At 48.3% G+C, this 18,325-nt stretch overlaps 1 protein-coding gene across 1 annotated transcript in view; it reads right to left on the reverse strand.

Annotated features, from left to right (window-relative positions):
• Window positions 1–4,813: 4,813 nt before the first annotated feature.
• Window positions 4,814–18,325, reverse strand: part of ABTB2 (ankyrin repeat and BTB domain containing 2) — a 110,866-nt gene continuing 97,354 nt past the window's right edge. The window contains exons 6-17 of the mRNA XM_056492144.1: window positions 16,009–16,098; window positions 15,467–15,568; window positions 13,947–14,043; window positions 13,157–13,292; window positions 11,938–12,164; window positions 11,116–11,294; window positions 10,635–10,740; window positions 10,385–10,487; window positions 9,853–9,943; window positions 8,148–8,216; window positions 7,634–7,747; window positions 4,814–6,389 (exon numbers count right to left, since the gene is read on the reverse strand). Coding sequence (XP_056348119.1) covers window positions 6,192–6,389; window positions 7,634–7,747; window positions 8,148–8,216; window positions 9,853–9,943; window positions 10,385–10,487; window positions 10,635–10,740; window positions 11,116–11,294; window positions 11,938–12,164; window positions 13,157–13,292; window positions 13,947–14,043; window positions 15,467–15,568; window positions 16,009–16,098 — 1,512 coding nt within the window. The 3' untranslated portion in view covers window positions 4,814–6,191. The remainder of the gene's footprint in view (window positions 6,390–7,633; window positions 7,748–8,147; window positions 8,217–9,852; window positions 9,944–10,384; window positions 10,488–10,634; window positions 10,741–11,115; window positions 11,295–11,937; window positions 12,165–13,156; window positions 13,293–13,946; window positions 14,044–15,466; window positions 15,569–16,008; window positions 16,099–18,325) is intronic.

An 18,325-nucleotide genomic window follows, 5' to 3' on the forward strand; every position in this document is an offset into this window, starting at 1 on the left:
AGCATCGAGTCCAAATCCTGGCCCCACACGGACACGCCAAGAACTCACTCTGTGCCCGAGAGCCTCGTCCAGACCAAAACTCTTCCCCCACGATCCTGGAAACACAGCGGGCTGGGAAAAGGATGACGAGGGAGGGTTGTTTATGGATCTCTCGTTATGCGCTCGTCTACAGAGCCGTTCTTACCGATGTCGGTAATCCTACAATCTGTGTCCCTCACATCTCGCCGGCATCGTCGCACGTCGCCCTCGCGGGGGCGGTTCCGGTGACCGACGGAAGCGCCGCCTGACCCCCGCTCCCATTCCCGCAGTCGGACCAGGTTTCCTTCCCTGCTCCACTCCCGGATTCCCGCGGCAGTCTCGGGTGTCTCGTTCCATTAAGCAAATTATTCACAGTGACACAGAGCGAGCCCGAGCTGGTCCCTCCCGAGAGCACCGATCACCCCATCCTTACCCAAGCTGTGCATTCTCTCCCATGCACATTAATTCGGATTTTACCCCAAAATGTTCATTTCGGCCCCCACAGAATCCGTCCCAGAGCGGATCCGCCGGGCCCCTCTGCCGAGGCAGCTCCGGTGATCCCGGCCCACAGCTGCCGCTGCTGCCGCTGCTGCCGCCTTCCCGCCCCGTGTCCCGGGACGGGACAGCGATCCCTGTGCCGGGACACGCATCCCTGTGCGGGGACACCCATCCCTGTGCCAGGACATCCATTCCTGTACTGGGAAACTATCCCTGTGCTGGGACAGCGATCCCTGTGCCGGGACACCCATCCTTGTGCCAGGACACCGATCCCTGTGCCGGAGCACCCATCCTTGTGCCAGGACACCGATCCCTGTGCCGGAGCACCCATCCCTGTGCCCGGACACCCATCCTTGTGCCAGGACACCGATCCCTGTGCCGGAGCACCCATCCCTGTGCCCGGACACCTATCCCTGTTCCTGAACTCCCGTTCCCCGCTGTTCCCGGTCCCCGCTCGCCTCCGAGCCCGTCGCAGCCGCTCCCGATGACCCACCCCGGCCCGGCTCCGCCGCTCCCCGCGCTCCGCCACGGCGTTCCTAAGTTTGGTCCCAGAATTAGTTCGGGTTTTATTTCTGAGCTCGGACTTGCAGGACCTGCCCGGACTCCCCCGGGGAGCCCCAGTGTGATGATGGGAAAGCCGAAGCCCCAGCGGTGTCGGGCGGTGCTTGTGAACCTCATGGGTTCACAAGCCGTAAACCCATGAACCGTGTGGGGCTCCAGCCAGGGCGGGTGCGCTGGGCTCCGGCCCTCTGGGGTTATTCTGCGGCGTCCGGAGCCCCTGGGCTGCGGGGAAAAAGGGGGGGGGGTGGAGTAGGGGGGAATGAGTAGAGGAGAGAGAAGGGGGGAAGGAGGGAGTTAGGGCAGGAGGAAGGAGGGGTAGAGGGAGGTACAGGATGGGACCCCGCGGCCCCCGTGCCTCCTGTGTGCCCCTCCGGAGGAGCCCGGCTCGACCGCTGGCACCCGCACCGAGCGCTGAACGGGCAAAAGAGGCCAGGGCCGTTCCCGGGGATTTAAATCCCCCCGCATCCGTTTGGGTCCGCTTGCCCCGGGATGCACGGGGAGCATCGCGTTGTCCTGGTTCGGGATCATCTGTGCCTGCGGGGCGATGAGAACTGCAGTGGGAAGTCTCCCATCCCCGTGGATGACTCTCTCCCTCCAAGTCCTCGCACTGACTCAGGATGTTTTCTGTCTCCTTTGTCCCAGACAGGGATACACTGGCTGCTCCTCTGGGCAAGGGAAAGGCTCCTGTGCTATTCCCAAAAACAGAACACCTGGAATTAGTGCCCTGGGAGCCCAGTCTGATCCTTCCAGTAACTGGGGGTCACCCAGAGGGACTTTACCTGCATAAAATGAAGGTGATAGCTGGTCCAGTGCATTTCCAGCAGGATTGGATGCTCCTGGCCAAGGTGACCAATCCATGGAAGGTGAACCTCTGACAATCCAGGGGGGCTTTTAAGTTGGATTCTTGCAGATTTCATTGTGCAGAAGCTCTAGTTCTTTTTGGCACCTCTTGTTTAAATGACTCCCTATTGGAAGACGTCAATTAATCTTTTTAATAACCAGATTGCCAGAGGCAGGGAAAACTAACCAACATTCCCTGAACATCTCCATCACTTCCATGCCCACCTGCAACCAGTGGCAGAAGGCCAGGAGCCATCCCAGGACAGGCTCAGAGATGAGGCTTCCAATCCAAATCCTTCCATGATGATTCCACAATCTTTCCCTGCATTAATTTTACATTCATTCCCTCTCAAATGCAGATTTTTTTTTTTCAAGGAAAAAAGAAAATCTAAAATTATTCCAGGAATAAAAAGGGATGTTGTAAAAGATACAAGAATCATTCCTACATCATCAAATCATTATTAAATTGGATGGCTGTTCCCTCATCTCTTTCCTTGTTTTGCTTTCCTGGAAATCCTTATGATTCTACCGTTTCTAGGTGTATTTCCCTCCCCAGAAAAGGGATGGAAACATCCTGATGCATTAGGAAAAGGATTTTTTTGTTATTCCAAGGAATGACAGAGAGATGGCCTTGGACACTAGGGATGAACAAACCTCCCCAAACCCTGAGCAGATGGGGCTGGGAATGCCGGAAGGAGCCGGGTGTGCCTCTAATTGCCGAGCGTGCCTTTAATCCAGGCTAAGCCAGCTCAGCACAGGGACAGAACAGGTCTCTGCACATCCCAGCACCCAGGTGCATCACCCTGGCCTGTCCCACACCCTCCAGGTCGGTGTCTGGCCATTCCAGATCACTGATCCCCTTGCAGCAGGACCTCTCCCATGCATGGAATTAGCCCGCAGTGATGGGGTCCTGTGGCTTATTGGAGGCAAATGTGGCAGCCACGTCTGGCTTAGCAGCTCCCTGCAGGTGGCGGTGAGATGTGACCTACTTGTCACTGGAATCATCCCGCCTGCTCACAGAGCTCTGAGCTCTTCTGACAGCTGGAGCCAGCTGACCCCTGCCATGTCCTGGGAGGAAGCAGGGCCATGGAAGCCAAGGCTGCTGTGAGCTGGAAGCGCTTCCAGGAGAGGTCTCGCATCCCAGAGCAGCCTGAGGGAGAAGGGAGCTGTCTGGGAAGCACTGGATAAGGGGCAGGAGGTGTGGAGGAAGGTGTGTCCTTTCCATTTGGCCCTGGTGATATTCCCTTGGGAGTTTTGAACTTCCAGAGCTGGATTTTTGTTGGCCTGTGCACCTGGGAATCACAGGCCTGTTCTGGTGAGAGCCCTGGTGTGTGGTTTCTTCATGTGGGTGTGAGGGCTGTGGGTGGACAGAGGTAGAAAAGGGACACAGGAAACATTCTCCTGCCTGAACTGAGAATGGAGAGAGTATCACCAGGTGAAATCCTGTGCCTGAACAGCAGGAATAGGGACACCACTGAGATGACTCCAGCTCTCAGCTGTCACTCCTTTTTCCTTGCTCTGCTGTGATTTTTCTTCACTATCACCAGACACCTTTTTTCTGCCCTTCTTTCTCTTGAGCAAGTAACACCAAGTGGAACATTCTGTGGATTAATGGATGCCTCAAGCTCCAGCCCTGCCCTTTGGGGAGGCAGATCCAGCTTTGGAGATCTCTCCTCTGCCATGAGCAGAGTGACAGCAGCCTGCTGTCCCACTCCTCAGGGGAGTCACGTGCCCCCCCAGCTGTGTCACTGTGGCAGGTGCAGGAAGTAGTGTCTGCCTGCCTGGGCAGCATGTGGTGAGGGCAAAGGGCCTGTGAGTGCTGGTGCTGCATTAGCCAGGGGCCTGCCTGCTGTGCAAAGCCTTATTAGAGAGCAAAAAAGGCTTTATTTTAGGCTGGAAGTCATTGAGCCTGTTCAGGCAAATGTTTATTTCCTCTGGTCCCTGGAATAATGTCATTACAGCCAGCTAAGTTCTGTGCTTCCCCAAAACTGGGCAAACAGCTCTGGCACTTCTCAGGCTCCCCCAGCAGCACTCTATAAAATACAGGCAGTGTACCACTGGTTTCACAAGGAATTTCTGTTTAGCCTACTTACTAAAGTGCTCCAAAGGGAATCTGAGGTGTTTGTATTCCATGATTCCTGAGAACGAGTCACTGCTTATGCTGGCAGGCTCCCAAATAAGGATAAAAAAAAGATACTTTGGGGTCAAATTCTTGCTCCTAAGCCTTTATACTTCTTACCTCTTGGATGAGTCCTATGCTCTGACATAATCCTCCCACAGAGCACCAACCAGAGCCCTTCTGGCCTTTGGGATCCTGAGGTGACATGGAAGGGAAGGATCACCTGCTTTTTTGTTTTTTAATACCTCTGGCATAAGAGTTGCTTTAACCCTCACTGTTTTTCCTGTTGCAAAGAAGAATCCTGGAATTCGGGGTTTTTTTTGGACACTACCATTTGCTGCTTTCTGCTGGAAAGCAGGTAATCTTATTCCAGCTAGGGAAAAATGCAAGTTAAATTTTTTAACTTCACAAAAACGTATGAGCCTAGGAAGGGGAAATGAATACCTCTGTATCCCTAAAATTAGGTATATTTACAACAAAACCAATTTAAGATGTTTCAACTGCAACAGCCTTTTCCACATAAGTGTCTTTAAATTTTTTTCCTTATTGTTAGAGGAACAGAATAAATAAAAGCCCCTGTATATTTTAAAATTACGTTGTTAATAAAATCCTGGTTCATTTACATAAATGACAACATTAATGTACAATTAAACAAAGCATTGTCATATTACAGCAACAAAAGAGGACCTACATATTTGTACAGATAGCTGGAGCAGCTACTTAAAAATACTTTCCAAAATAAAGCCTTCTGTGGTATTTCTCAGTGATAATTTTGACCCCCCCCGTATGGCTTTCTGTAATAAATAGGGTTATTTGAGCTGGTGATGTTCAGCAGATGTGTACCTAAAGCACAAAGGGAGTGTGCCCTGACCAACCTGTCAGCTGACTAAAAATCCTTATCCATGCATGCAATTTGCCTCTGTGTAAATCCTTTAGGAACAAGGCCATGTCAGATTTTGATAGATTTGCTGGGAGATGCTGGTGGTTCCTTCTCCTTCCTTTTTATCTAAACTGTGTCTGTGTTGTGCTTTGGAGCCTGGGCCCAGCTGAGCCTCCTCCTTCCACTGTGTTTAGATATAATGGGAATAAATTGTTGAATTTCTAATAAGGAATAAATAGTTCTCCACTGAAAACTTGGTTTCCTCTTGTTCAACTGTCTACAACAAATGGAAGTGTCCTGGCAAATGATTTTTGGTGGGTGCTTAGCAAAGTTCAGTGGGAATAGCTGGAGGTCTTTCCTTAATCCAAATCAGCTCCAGAGAGAGAACAAACCACTGAGCTGGACGTTCTTTGGAGGCCAGGGAAGGATTTTATTGCTATTTTTGTAACTGGGCAGTTTTTCAGCCTAGTGCCAGCTCCTGCTACACCTGAGCCTTCTACAAAGTGTCTTTTGTGATGTCAGGTCTCACAGGTAATGTTCAGGAACAGGCTTTTAAGGTGAAAATGACTGACCAACACTATCAGACTTAGACAGCAAAATGTAAACAGTCTTCTTTCTCCTCAAAACAGATCCAGATTAACAACTGGCACAGTGAAATTGTAAAAACACTCAAACCCCCAACTCTCCCCTCCCTGCCCCAGCTCAGCTCTTCATATTAGGCTTAAAGAGTGAGTAATTTCAGTGTTAGTATTAGTTTCTACTCAGCTTTGAACATATAAAACCACTCTCTCAAGGTGCAAACAGTTTTGGGGAAGTTTCTGTGAGTCTGTTGTGATCTACAGATGCTGGTACTACGGAGGGGAAGTTCTTTGTGTGCAGACAGATGGCTCGTGGGATGGGCTTTAGGATCAGGAAACTCCTTCTAGGCAGCCTTTTTACGGGGAAAACATCTGTGTTGAATGAACTTAAGCCCATGTAGTAGTGCTGGGCTTAGTTCAGTTGCCTCTTTCTCCACAGCCCGGCGCCATGCTCATGGAAAGGGCAGCACCGATCTCTGCAGTTTGGGCTCTCCCCTTGCACCCTCAGCTGGTGTTTGGGCCTTGGCAATGGTGTTTGTGTGACAGTGTTGTTCCTGTGGCAGCAGCAGCAGCACAGAGAAGCCAGCTCCCCCTCCCTCAGCACCAGGGGGTGCCTGTGCAGGGCACTTTGAGGAAGATGCAGAAGGCAAACAGCCCCAGCGCCGCCTCCACCGCGGTTTGCCAGCGCCGTCCTGCCTCACACCCTGGATGTGACGTACACGGAGTGCAGGCGGCCGGCCAGGGCTGCCTGCAGGTCCCGCAGAGGGTCCAGGCCCTGCACTTTGCTGTTCCTGCCGTAGATGAGCTGCTTGAACGAGTCCTGCTCCAGCAGGGAGCTCATGTGCTTGAGGAAGAACCCTTCGCAGAAAGAAGCCAGTTCTGGTGCATTGTGAATCTGAGGATGACAGCAGGATTATTAACCCCTTCTGTATGTCACAGACCTAAATGACATCCCTGAGCCTCTCATTCCTAATGCTTTTCTCCTTTTTGTCTCGTAGAAAATATTACAAGATAGGAGAAACAGTGGAATAGCACTGAAGGCTGGACTTCATTAACTTCACCCGGTGCTTTTTGCAAGAAAACATCCAGGCTTTTTTTATTCCTTCCCCTGCTGGCCTGCTGTTGGCAGGGCTGCTAGCCTGCACTCCAGCCCCTTCCCTTCCTGCAGCAGAGCAGCTGGCTGATGAGGTGGCCAAGGTACCTGTTTGGCTGAGCCACAACACACAACAATGCTGCTGTGCTGGCAGATGGTGAGCAGGGCTCAGGGCAATCAGGACACGGGTCACAGGACGGGAGCCTCATCCCTACAACGAGGGGCTGAACACAAGAGAACAGGGGTGCTGCACTCCTGAACCACCACGAGGTGATTTCTGGCTCCTTTTGCTTCAGAATCAGTAACAAGAACAACGAAACTCAAGTTCAGTATTAAGAAGCTCTGTGTACACACAGCCTCTTCCTGGGAATTTTGTGCAAATAACAAGGAAAAGTACGTAATGGCCAGTAGGGAATGCTGTTTCCCCTTTTTACCACTGCACACTGTTAAATTTTAGGTCTGAAAGAAACCAGCCCAATGTGAGAGAAATTGAAAAGCATCGGTGGGACACTACACACACAGTAAGCAAAAAATCATTACCAGCCCTCTGGTGCAGTTTTCTCCTTGTCTTTAAGGGATCTGATCCTGCAAAAATCCAGGAAGGGCAGAATATTTCTCTGATTTAGGTTATTTGCTCCAGAGGTGTGTATCTGTCACATAACAGACTTTATGCTCCTTTTGGAGCTGAAAAAATTATTTTCTAGCAGCAAGGGTCCTCAGAAAGGGTTTATGCTGTAATTGCTATGCTGTGATCAATTGCCCCTGCTGCTCCCAGGATTTGAATCCCTCAGGATTGGCTGTATCAGCCTGCTAAGACAGCTCTCCCCTACTCTGCAGGGATCCCCCATCCATTTCATCCATGATTGCTTCAGGCAAGAAAACACACTGGGGCTGTGCAGGACTTTCCAGCCTGGAGCTGGGAATCATCTCACTTGTGGCTGGGGGGCAGTTACCTGCAGGGAGGGTGCCCACCTGGAGTTTTTAGTTACCACCAGGAGCATACAGGCTGCTCACTGGGATTCTCAAACCAAGGGGGTTGGATCTACCTTTGCATATTTATAGATGTTGACGGAGTTGTCCATGCTGATGGTCTGTGCACAGAGGATTTCACAGTGTCTCTGGAGGCCGTCCAGCTGGAACAGGCTGGCAGCCGACAGCAGCTATGGGGACAAGAGAGAGGCTATTTGAGATCATGAAGCTTGAAAGGCCTGGGGAAGGTGAACAGGATGGATGATTTCCTCTCTGAAGAGTCCCTGACTCCCTGTTTTAATGGTAAAGTCATCCTGAAACACCAAAAAGGATGCTCCATGTTGAATTGACAGACTGACACATTCCCCCTCTTAGCAAAAGTACCTGCCACAACCATATTTGCTCTCCTGTCTGTCACCACGAGACAGAAACACCAAGCAGTGATGTTTTGAAACTTTTAAGCTCATTTCCAAGTGTTAAGTATGCTCTTGGACTGAATGGGAGCCTGCTGTTAGCTCATGGATTTTGCCTTTCAACTCTGTTTTATGCCCTAGTGCACTTGGCAAGACTTGGAAGAAAAAGCTCTCTCACCTCTAAGATATCAGTGGTGGGAATTTCCATGGATTCTGTCCCTCCATAGTATAAATACTGCATCAGCATCTGGAATGGGAAGAAGGCCAGGCATGAAGTTATCACTGCAGTCACAGGGAGCTGTTGATGGCTGTGCTCCCCTTCCTGAGCAGACGGGAATCGTGTCCTGGGTCAGCTCTCACCTCCACTGGTGGCTTTTTTTCACTCCCTAGTGTGGCAAATCTGCTGCTTTCTAACAGTCCTTTCTCTCTTGGGCCCTGAAAAGGGCCCTGCTGGGGACTTTGGGCTAGGGTGACTGCGTGTCTCTGAGCAACACCGCTGTCCTTGTCTCAGATCCAGGCTGGTGAAGCCTGGCAGGCTGGTCATGTGTGGAGCTGCCAGCGAGCCCAGCAGGAGTGTCCTGGGGACCTCCCAGCCACTTGCCTCCCCTGCTGGGCTTCTAATCAGCTTCCAGCCCCTCACCAGGCCCGGAGGAAAAGACATTAATTGTTTGCAGGGAGAGCAAGAGGCAGCTCCTGCTCTTTGATCTGCACGTGCCCACCCCCAGCCCAAGCAGTGTCAGGGGAGGGAATGGATCTGGAATTCTTGGGAATGGATTCTTGGAACAGAAGTAGCCTGGGTGCTGTGTGGGGCTTGCAAGCTCTGCTTACCATCCCTATCAGGGCTGGGAACAAAGCTAAGCTGCTCCTTGTAAGACTGCCTTATTTGTGTAACAGAGTCCTGTGAGAGCAAAGCTCTTCCCAGCAGAGCTCTAAGCAGGACACACAGCTCTGGTGGATCAGCATCCTCCACCCTACCTGACCTGCCTCTTCTTAGCCCATCTGACTGTATTTACCATCAGATTGTGAAATACTTCCCCATTTCAATTCTTTCTCATTTGTCTCTCTCCACTGAAGCACAAGATTATCTTTAGAAACCTTTTGATGTACAAATGCTCTTCAGGAAGCTTGCTTCAATACTCAGTTACATTTTCTTCTCTGTTGTGGTTTGAGCTGCAAATTTGGATGTCATCTATCCAACACAAAACTTTTACAGCCCCTTACAAGCAGAACAAAGATGTTCTCATGGTCATCTTACTTCCCTATAGTGAGAAAACAGCACTGCTGACCAACAGACCAGGTTTGTTTGCTTATAAAAAGAAAAAAAAAGCCTCAACCCTTTAGTAAAACAGCTACACAACTTATTTTGCACTTCACATCTCCCTGTTCCTCCACTGAATATGGAAATGTCATAAAACCAAAGCACAATTATCAGCTCTGAGCCTTTCTTGACAGGGACACCATTGATTTCTCATCATCTGAATTAATATGAAGCCTGGCAAATGCACCTGCAGTAAATAAGTTACTTTTTGCTTAGCAAAGCATGAAAATGGTGCCATGAAAAGTATGAAAACAGTGTGTTAAAAGTGTAAAACTACTTTTCAGTAGAAGACTAGTTTCTCCTGCTTTATGGAGGAGTCAGCTGCCTGAGAAAATAAGAATATAGATTGGAAGATTCTGTTTTAAAGCTGGAACTTTGGAAAAAGAGTATTTCAGAAAACTGGAATTCAGATGTGTTGAAAGGTACTCCATTTCTACTTGCAATATTATCTAATTATGGTATTACTTATGACCTAATTATGATATTACTCTGTGGTTTTTTCTTGCCTTCCAAGTAGTTGAGTAGATGAAAAAGAATAAAGAAAAAGTGGAATTAAGTTCCATACCTTGAAAATGTTGTATTTCATATCACTGATTTCAACAGTCTTGCTGCCGTGGCCATCATGCTCTGTTTTATTGGTCATTAGTGTCTTGAACCTGGAAATGGTTTTAAACAGATTTAATTGAAAAGATTTAATTTAACTGTATTAGTGTGTCACTCATCACAAACAGCAAGGGGAAAACAAAGATCCCTCCTTGTTCTTTGCACGTTGAAAATGGAAACATTTCCTTCAACTGAATGATGATTAGTTCAGGGACAATTTAAAACTGCAAATTGCCTGGATTTGATCTAATCCCACCCTGTGATAGGTGGAAAACCCTGTTACTGTGCTGAGAACAGAGAAAGAAACTGCTAACTGCAGGTGCACCAGGCCAATGTGAGATTACAGGAAAGTTGGAACAAGTGCAGCTCTCCCTGCAAACTCTGAGAGAAGGAATGGGAAGGCAGGGAATGGCTGGATATGTACACTCCAACTACCACACATGATTCCAGGGATAATCATGGCTGGATTAATTATGTCCTGGTCAGTGACTCACCTGTTAGATGCAGTAACCAGCAGGACTTTGTGTGCATAAAAGAGCTTTCCTTCCACTAAGAAAGTTACATCAGACATTTCTTTATTGTTCAGAAAGTGAGGATCTGTTGGGTAAAGGGACAAAAAAAGGTAATGATTTTTTTTTAAACTGTGCATGCTTTTCAGAAAAAAAAATCCAAACAAATAAATTAAAAAAAAACCCCAACCCAGCAGCAACCAAAAGCAGCTCACTGCTCAGGTGAGCACCTTACCCAGCCGAGCTGGCAGAGTCTTTCGGATTTCGGGAATGCTGGGAATGGGGCTGCTGCCATAGCAGTGGGTGAAGATGGTTGCGAGCTGCTGGTTGATGGACTCATTCTGTGAGGAGGATGGAACAGGGATCAGCAACTCGACATCGAGCAGGTTCCAAATGTGCTGGAAGGGCTCACTTGGGGTTTACAGTGACTGCAGCCTACAGGAGTAACCTCCCCACAGAGGGACAAGCTTTAATTAAGGCAGAATTACAGTATCTGTGGAGTTCCGGAGGTATAAAGAGCTGTAGAGCTTTTCCCAGGTGTGTGTTTGAGGACTGTCTGGGGGCTGTTTATGAATTTAGATAAATGCTTCCAGGGCCATTTCAATGCCATAACTCCTAGGGACTTTGCCCAGCCATTCCCTTGTTCCTGTTGTCCACAGCAACAACAAAACCCCAGAACACTCAGCTCTGACACAAGTTATAAAACTCTGACTTACTTTGCTGGTTTTGAGGATGTCAAACATGAGCTGCAGCCCCTCACTGACCAGCTCCTCATTGTAATCCTCCTCTTTGATGGTGACAAACTCCCGCAGCAGGGTCTGCACCACGGAGTAGCGGGACTGGGAGAAGGTTGTCCGTAGGGACTCAATCCACACGTGGAGCTTCCAGGGCACTCCTGCAGCCACAGGAAAAAGGGACAGGGAAAGATGATTTCCTGAAGTGCCTGTGAGGACATTATCCTGCTTCTGTTACTAACACTTGGCAGCACTGAAGTAGCTCTACCTACATCCCAACAGCAGACAGATTTTTATCTTGATATTAAAGGTGACTGAACTGGGTCACTGACAGATTAAGTGACAAAGAACTGGCACCAGGATGATAAATTGGAAATTTCTGCTGATTTTTAAGGATCAGAGATTAAGGATCCCTGTTTTGTTCTGAGCTTCTTGGTTAGTCAGAACCACAAAATAAATTTGAACTGAAGTTACATACAAGCTTCAAAGCTTTTCTCTCTCCTAGCTTGAGATCAGATTTGTTCCTTCACCTTAAACCATTGATAAAACACTGAATTTTAAGTGTCAGTATCTGACAGGGAGAGATGCCCCTTGCTTTTGATACATGGGAACAGAGGATCCAGCCAAGAGTGAGGGATATCCCAGAGCAACAGGAATTTGGAAAAATAAACTTGTGAGGAGCCTTAAACACTTGAAATTTAGATTAGATAGCTTTTTTTTGGGTTGTTGCTCTTCTAAGGGAGAGGGGCAGAAAAGGCAGGATTTTATGCCTTATGTGCACAATGCCCAGAAGGAAGGGCTCACCCAGTGCCCTGAGCTCCATGGTGATGTCCACGTAGCCGTGCTCGGCGCTGTAGTACATGGCCTCCTGCAGAGCCTTCATCCGTGTCTTGCACAGCCGCACCTGCCCCTCGCTGGAGCTGCCCTGGCTGGACGTGTCGCTCTCCACCCCCTCGGCCAGAATCTCCTCCAGGGACAGCACATCCCCCTTCACCTGCTGCGGCTGGGTCAGCAGCTTGCGCAGGACGTTCCTGAGCAGGGACGAGAAGTTTCACTTACTAACAAATGAAATCTCAACAACTCAGACGGGACTGCGGGGATTTGGGGTTAGGGATCCCGCTCAGTAAACAATAATTTCATTCCCAAAGACAACTGGCACTGCGGAGCAGCATGGAAACCACTTCTCCTTCCCTACCCCACATCCTAGAAACTGGTGCCCCTCAGCAATGGCAAAAACATGGCCTGTACTCCTCACATGGTGGGTTTGTTTGGAATTTCACACGGCAGTTGCAAGAAAGAGACCTTCTTGTTTGTGTCTTGTTTGGGGAATTTGCAATCACTGGTGTCCCTCAGCCAGCTGGGGACAGCTGCTCCAGACATTCCCCAGCCCAGCAGGGCCACCCAGCACTCCACAAGCCCAGCTTGGTGTGAAAGGAGAGTTGGTGCTCTCCTTGCAACTACACCACTCCCTGGGGCTAAACCCAGCTGGTTTAAGGACCCATCTTCAGGATCACCTCATCCTATCCTATGGCAGAACAAACTTTGAATCTCACTAATGTTTTTTTCTGGGAACATGGAGATTTCTGGAGGAGCTTGCAAGAAATATCTTACTTCTGAAAACAGCGTTGGAGAGCCCAGGCTGGCTGGTTTAATGATTCACCTCTTGCTTGGCCATCTAAAAACCAGAGAGGCAGACACCCAGGCTCTGCTGTAGGTTATTTTTGTCACCTGATTAGATTCCATCTCAGAACATGAACCAGAATCTCCTAACTCTGACCTAACACCTACCTTTAGGTGGGACTTGGTCTGCTGATGTAGGGCCTAAAACCAGCTCACTCTCATGCTGCAGAGCCAGACCAGAAAGTGAAAAAATAAGAAATAGCAAACAAAGATCTTTGTTCTTTGTTGCCAGGAGAGTCCTAATCCCATCTGCTGAACTGCACATGCAGGGGTTTGGGTGACAAAGTCACACAGCAACACCTAGAGTGCAAAACCCCTGATGTGAGCAGGAACAGAGCATTACCTGTGGCCATGCGCTGCCGAGTGGCTGAAGCAGTTCATGTCCTCGTGGAGTGACGATGACATCCCATTAACTTCCAGCATGCTCAGCAGTGGATCAGCACCCCTGCTGAGCAGCAAGCTGACCAGCTCGTAATTCCCTGGTGAAACAGGACAGGAACATCAGGATGGTCCCCTCTTTGGAAGCATAAAACACAGGACTGGCTGCAGGCAGGACTCCCTGGCTCCGTTCCTATTAGATGGAGTAGGGAGTGGTGGCAGGAGATCCAGTACTGGGAGGGGAGGAGGCCTTTTTTATCCCTTCCATAAAGCTTGGAGCATAGCAAGTCATCCACTCATCTTCATAAAAGCACAAAAATAACAGAGAAAGAAACAAAAGGAAAAAACCTAAAACCACTCTGAGGTGAAAAGTGTTGACAAAAAAGGCCAGCACAGACTCATTCACAGAATGCTCAACTCCTGACAGCTCACTAAAAGAAATGCAGAATTTTTACCTGCCTTTAATAAACTAATAAACCAAATTTCCTTACATAACAGTTATTTTTCCCCAGGCTGAATGGAAACTTGTTAATTTTTCACATCTGGGTGTTGCTTAGGCCCACAGACATGCCCAGACTAGACAGAGGCTGGTTTATGTTCCTTGACAGTGCTTTGTGAAAGAGGTGGTGCCATCAGCTCTGCTGTGGGGGCTCTGGGGAGAAGTCAAAATGGGACAAGTTGTAAAACTGATACTTGGGGCCCATCAGGCTGGTGGCAGGAAGAGGTGGAGAATCCTGAGGCCACAGGGAGCTCACCTGCAGCTGAGGCCAGCTGGAGGGGGGTCTCAGCATAGTTGTCTTCTCCAGTGTTCACGGCAGAGCCCTCCACGTGGGCACCAGCATCCAGGAGCAGCTGCAAGTGGCACAGAGAAGACAGGGAGTTGGGAATAGAGCCATTCAGGACAAAACAGCCAGGGCTTGGTGTCAGAAAGGAGAACCAGTGCGTTCAGAGTGAGGAGGGCACGCACACAAAGGGCCCATCTGGAGAGCACCACCTCCTTTTTTAATCTCCTTTATGATCATAGCTGCGCAGTTGGAATCTCCCAACCCCAAAGGGCTCTGCAATCAGAGTAGGAAGTTCATCTTAGCTCCAGGCTGTGCACAGGAAGCAGGGCTCCCCCAGGGAATTACCAGGCTGGTCATACCTCGTGGAGCCTGTGTAGGGACACCTGGCAGCTGCAGGGATTTGTCACACACAACCTGCTTTCACTGAGCTGCTGTGAGGGAAAGAGCACCCTCCCAGGTGAAGGGGAGAAGGTGACAGAGTGATGGGGATGTTTTATGGCCAGGTGGGGCTGGCAGAAGGCCCTGGAGCACCAAGAGCAGTGCTGGCAGGGGCAGGCAGGGAGGATCAGTCCTTTGCGTGTGTATGCACCAGGATATTCCATGCTTCCACGGTTGTGGGCACTGCAGTACACAACAGGAGCTTTGATACACTTGGCTTCATCTCCTGGGAGAATCAAACTCATATTTTACACATAAATTAAGCTGTCCAACCTCTGGAATACCAAAGGTTGCCTGGGCAGTTTGCCAGGTGGGTTCTAATCTTTATAATTATGTACAAATGTACACAAACAAAAGATGAGTGTGTGCAGCCTCCATTTACTGATATCTTTTTATTTTTATTATTCCTTCCCTTTGAGCAGAAGGTAAATTAAATTCAACAGCAATTGATTGTCTGCTGTGATCAGTTCTTCATTCCCCTGGAAGTTTGGGTAGCATTTCTGGGGCTCCACCCCATCCTGCTGCCCCCTGTGATAATTCCACAGAAAAGAGAGCAGGGAGGATGACACAGGCTCAAATCCCACAACAGCTTAAGTCTTATTCATGCAATTCTCAAGGATTATGAAGGAAGTAACAGATTATCTGCTGCCATTAGAGCAGAAATCAGTACACACTGGATTTTTCCACGTGTAGATTTTTAAACCAATTAATATCTACTGTTATAAAGCTCCTGATGAAACAGCCAACCTGTAACCACTCTACGTGAAGCACTAGCTTATTTAAAACCAAAGAAATGATTGTGCAGCACTGTTTTGGAAGCAATGAGCCTTGGAGAAATACTGAAACCAAAGAAAAATATATAAACATGCTGTGTTTCGTTATCAAGGCTTTGCTAGGAATTATGTCACCAATTTTTCATTCTCCTTGCTTTAAACAACACACAGTTTTTTTCACTGGTTTTTAGGAGACTGAGGAAGGCTGAAAGTGAGGGCTCACAGTGGTGCACTTCAGCTCCCTGTGTCTCCTGGAAGGATTCTGGGCTGGAATCTTACCTGGACTACTGAGATGTGCCCATGTAACACTGCGAAGGTGAGAGCAGTCCAGTGCCGGCTGTCAGGATGGACCGAGGGGTATCGTGGAGAGGCACTGGGCACCTGCAGAAGGGAAGCAGGCACCCATTATCCACTGCAGCCTGCCTGCCTTCATGCCTGCCCTGCACAGAACTGGCTTCTTCCTCTGTGAGTAACAACCCAGGGAATGGGGACGTGGGCCACTTAGAGAACACTGTGACCACCGCTCACCCTGCCCTGTCCCCTGGGACTTTGTGATGGGCTCACTGGTTTGTCCCTGTGGCAGCTCCTTCCCTTGCCCTCCCCGTGCCCATAAGACTTGCCAGTGCCAATCCTAATTGGAGCCACTGAGCGCGCTCCAAGAAGTTTTGAAGGTTTTCTCCCCCCTCCCAAATCCCTGAAGTGATGGTTTCTGAGAGAAATGCCTTGCTTGAAGCTTCCAGTTGCTTCCAGTTGCTAAGAGAGATTTCAGAATTCCTCCCATTAGTTTACAGCTGGATAATTATGGGCAGAGGGTTACTCACTGGTATATCTAAATTTGCTCCAGCATCTATAAGCATTTGGACCATGGCTTCATCTCCAGCAGCACAGGCATACATGAGGGGGGTCATACCCTTCAGAAAGGAAATAAAAAATAAAAACAAAGTTAGATCTTTCTATTCCTATCAACAGTGACACTGTCACAGACACAGTGAGTTTGAATCTTGACGTGCAAAGTGTGTGTAGGGACAGCATACATATGTTTATAAATCATTTTTGATTTCTATGCAGAGTGGGCACAACTGATATTGGAACATGATCTGGACAAAACATCACTGGACAAGGCTGAAAGAACACAAAAAGGATCACTGAAAATCCTATCCCTGTATTGTCCACAATTCTTCAGTTTTCCCAAGGCTGCCAACAAAGAAATGTCATTTCTTGGCTCATTTGTAGCCAAATGAACTGAAGGCAGAAAGTAACATAAAAATACAGAAGATGAATTTATTTGGCAACTTCTCCCTTTTGCTAAAATCCTATTTGCCTCAATATTTCAGCATTTCAATCCCATAAATCTCCCTCCCTCTACTTAACCAGCAAACCATGACGGCTCAGAGATGAATTATGAGCAAAATGAGCCTTACTTATGGAGTTCATTCCTGAAGTAGCCAAGGACAGAAAGGAAATGGCCTGGTAAAATCCATTCCTGCTTACATCCCACAGCTTTCCTGCCCCCTCCTCTTAATTATTGCAGGCATTTGAATTTTTTACAGGCAGCATCTCCGCTGCAATAACAGAGTGTGCAATAACAAAGCTTCATCCTTAATGGGAGCTGCACTGTAAAATGGAATTACATCTCTCACACAGGAGTTCTGCTCTTGACTCTGCAAAGGTGTCTTTTCAAAGCAGCCACAACTCCCAGCTTCCTGCTTTGGGGCACTCCATTAGTGAAGATATTTATGGGTGAGATTCTCTCTGGGTGAGATATTTTTACTTTTGTGGAAAATAAAATGCAGGTTTGCAGGCACAAACCTCAGTCAGGGTTCTAAAACTTGTATGGACTTACATTGCCCTTTTTTAAATTTTTAATGCTAGTTTTGCATTCCCTGCTTGCTCCTTGCAAAGGGAAGAAGAGATTGCTTTCCTAAACATCTCCAATCCCCTGAAACCAGAGCTCTTGTTGGTTCCCATCAAAACTGAATGCAGGGTCCTGCTCCAAACTCACATATCTGATGGGATGTTCTGAGTTCTTTTCCACAGATTTCCACGTACACAGATGGACAAGTGGATCTGAACATCCTGGACATGCTCACACCCTGGGATTAGTCCAAATCCCAACCTAGATCTAAAGCCTTAGCATTAAATTACCCAGCAGTTCTGTCATACCTAAGTCAGTTTTCACATGTTTCGGCATCTGGCTTTCTCTTATTCTTTTCCAAAAGGAGCAAACAAGTTGGTGGAAAGTCCAGCTTTGGTTTCCTATCCCAGCTATGGCAGAGTCCATTCCCAGAACTTGGCAGTGCCATGCAGGCACTTGCTTGGACACAAAGCTGAGTTGCTCCAGAGTTAAGGGGAGAATTTCCAAGCAATAATGTCTCCAGAGAGGGCCAGTCCTGCCCTTTTTGTTGGTGCTAAAACATTCTCTGAAAGGCAAATATGACGGAGCTGCCTCACTCACAGCAGGACTGGCAGGAGGATCCCACCCACAGGATGAGACATGAGTGAGTGACAGCAGAAACTCCTCAGACTTGCCCAGGAGCTGCCCACAGGGCTCTCTGCTGACAGAAGCCAGAGAGCTCCCAGTTTGGTGGCTGGATGAGAGGTAGGGAACATCCTGCAGCAAGAGGTGACAGTTCTGGCACCAGTGTCTGAGGTGTTGGGGAACAGTGGCTCACAGTGAAAATCACAAAATAATCTTTGAGAGAATGAGAGGCATCTGGGCTACAGGAACAGGAACTGCAAAAACGTATTTAAAAAATAGAAAGAGGAAGTGGGAATTCATAATATAAATCTGCCACCTGGGTTACTTTACTAAAGAGAGTATCTATGATGAGATACCCAGCCCAGTGACCACAAAGCTCCTGGTATTGCATTTGCAAATAAGGCAACTACAGACGCAGATATGTCCAGAAACAGTTTCTGCTATTTGTATATACATTCACACTTCCCTTAAAACTGCAGGATAGTAGGAAGTGCCAGGAAAGATGTGCCAGGTTCAGAGCTGGGTCTGAAATGCTACTGCAATAAAATGCTGGCTGTGAGAAAACCTGTCTACCTGAACATAAACACTGCTCAATATCCTTTTGTTCCAGAGATGTGACAGCTCATTCTCCTCACTGTGACAGTTATAACGAGTGTTTA

This window comes from Oenanthe melanoleuca, chromosome 5 (genome assembly GCF_029582105.1).
Source record: "Oenanthe melanoleuca isolate GR-GAL-2019-014 chromosome 5, OMel1.0, whole genome shotgun sequence".
In the NCBI taxonomy this organism is placed as follows: Eukaryota; Metazoa; Chordata; class Aves; order Passeriformes; family Muscicapidae; genus Oenanthe; species Oenanthe melanoleuca.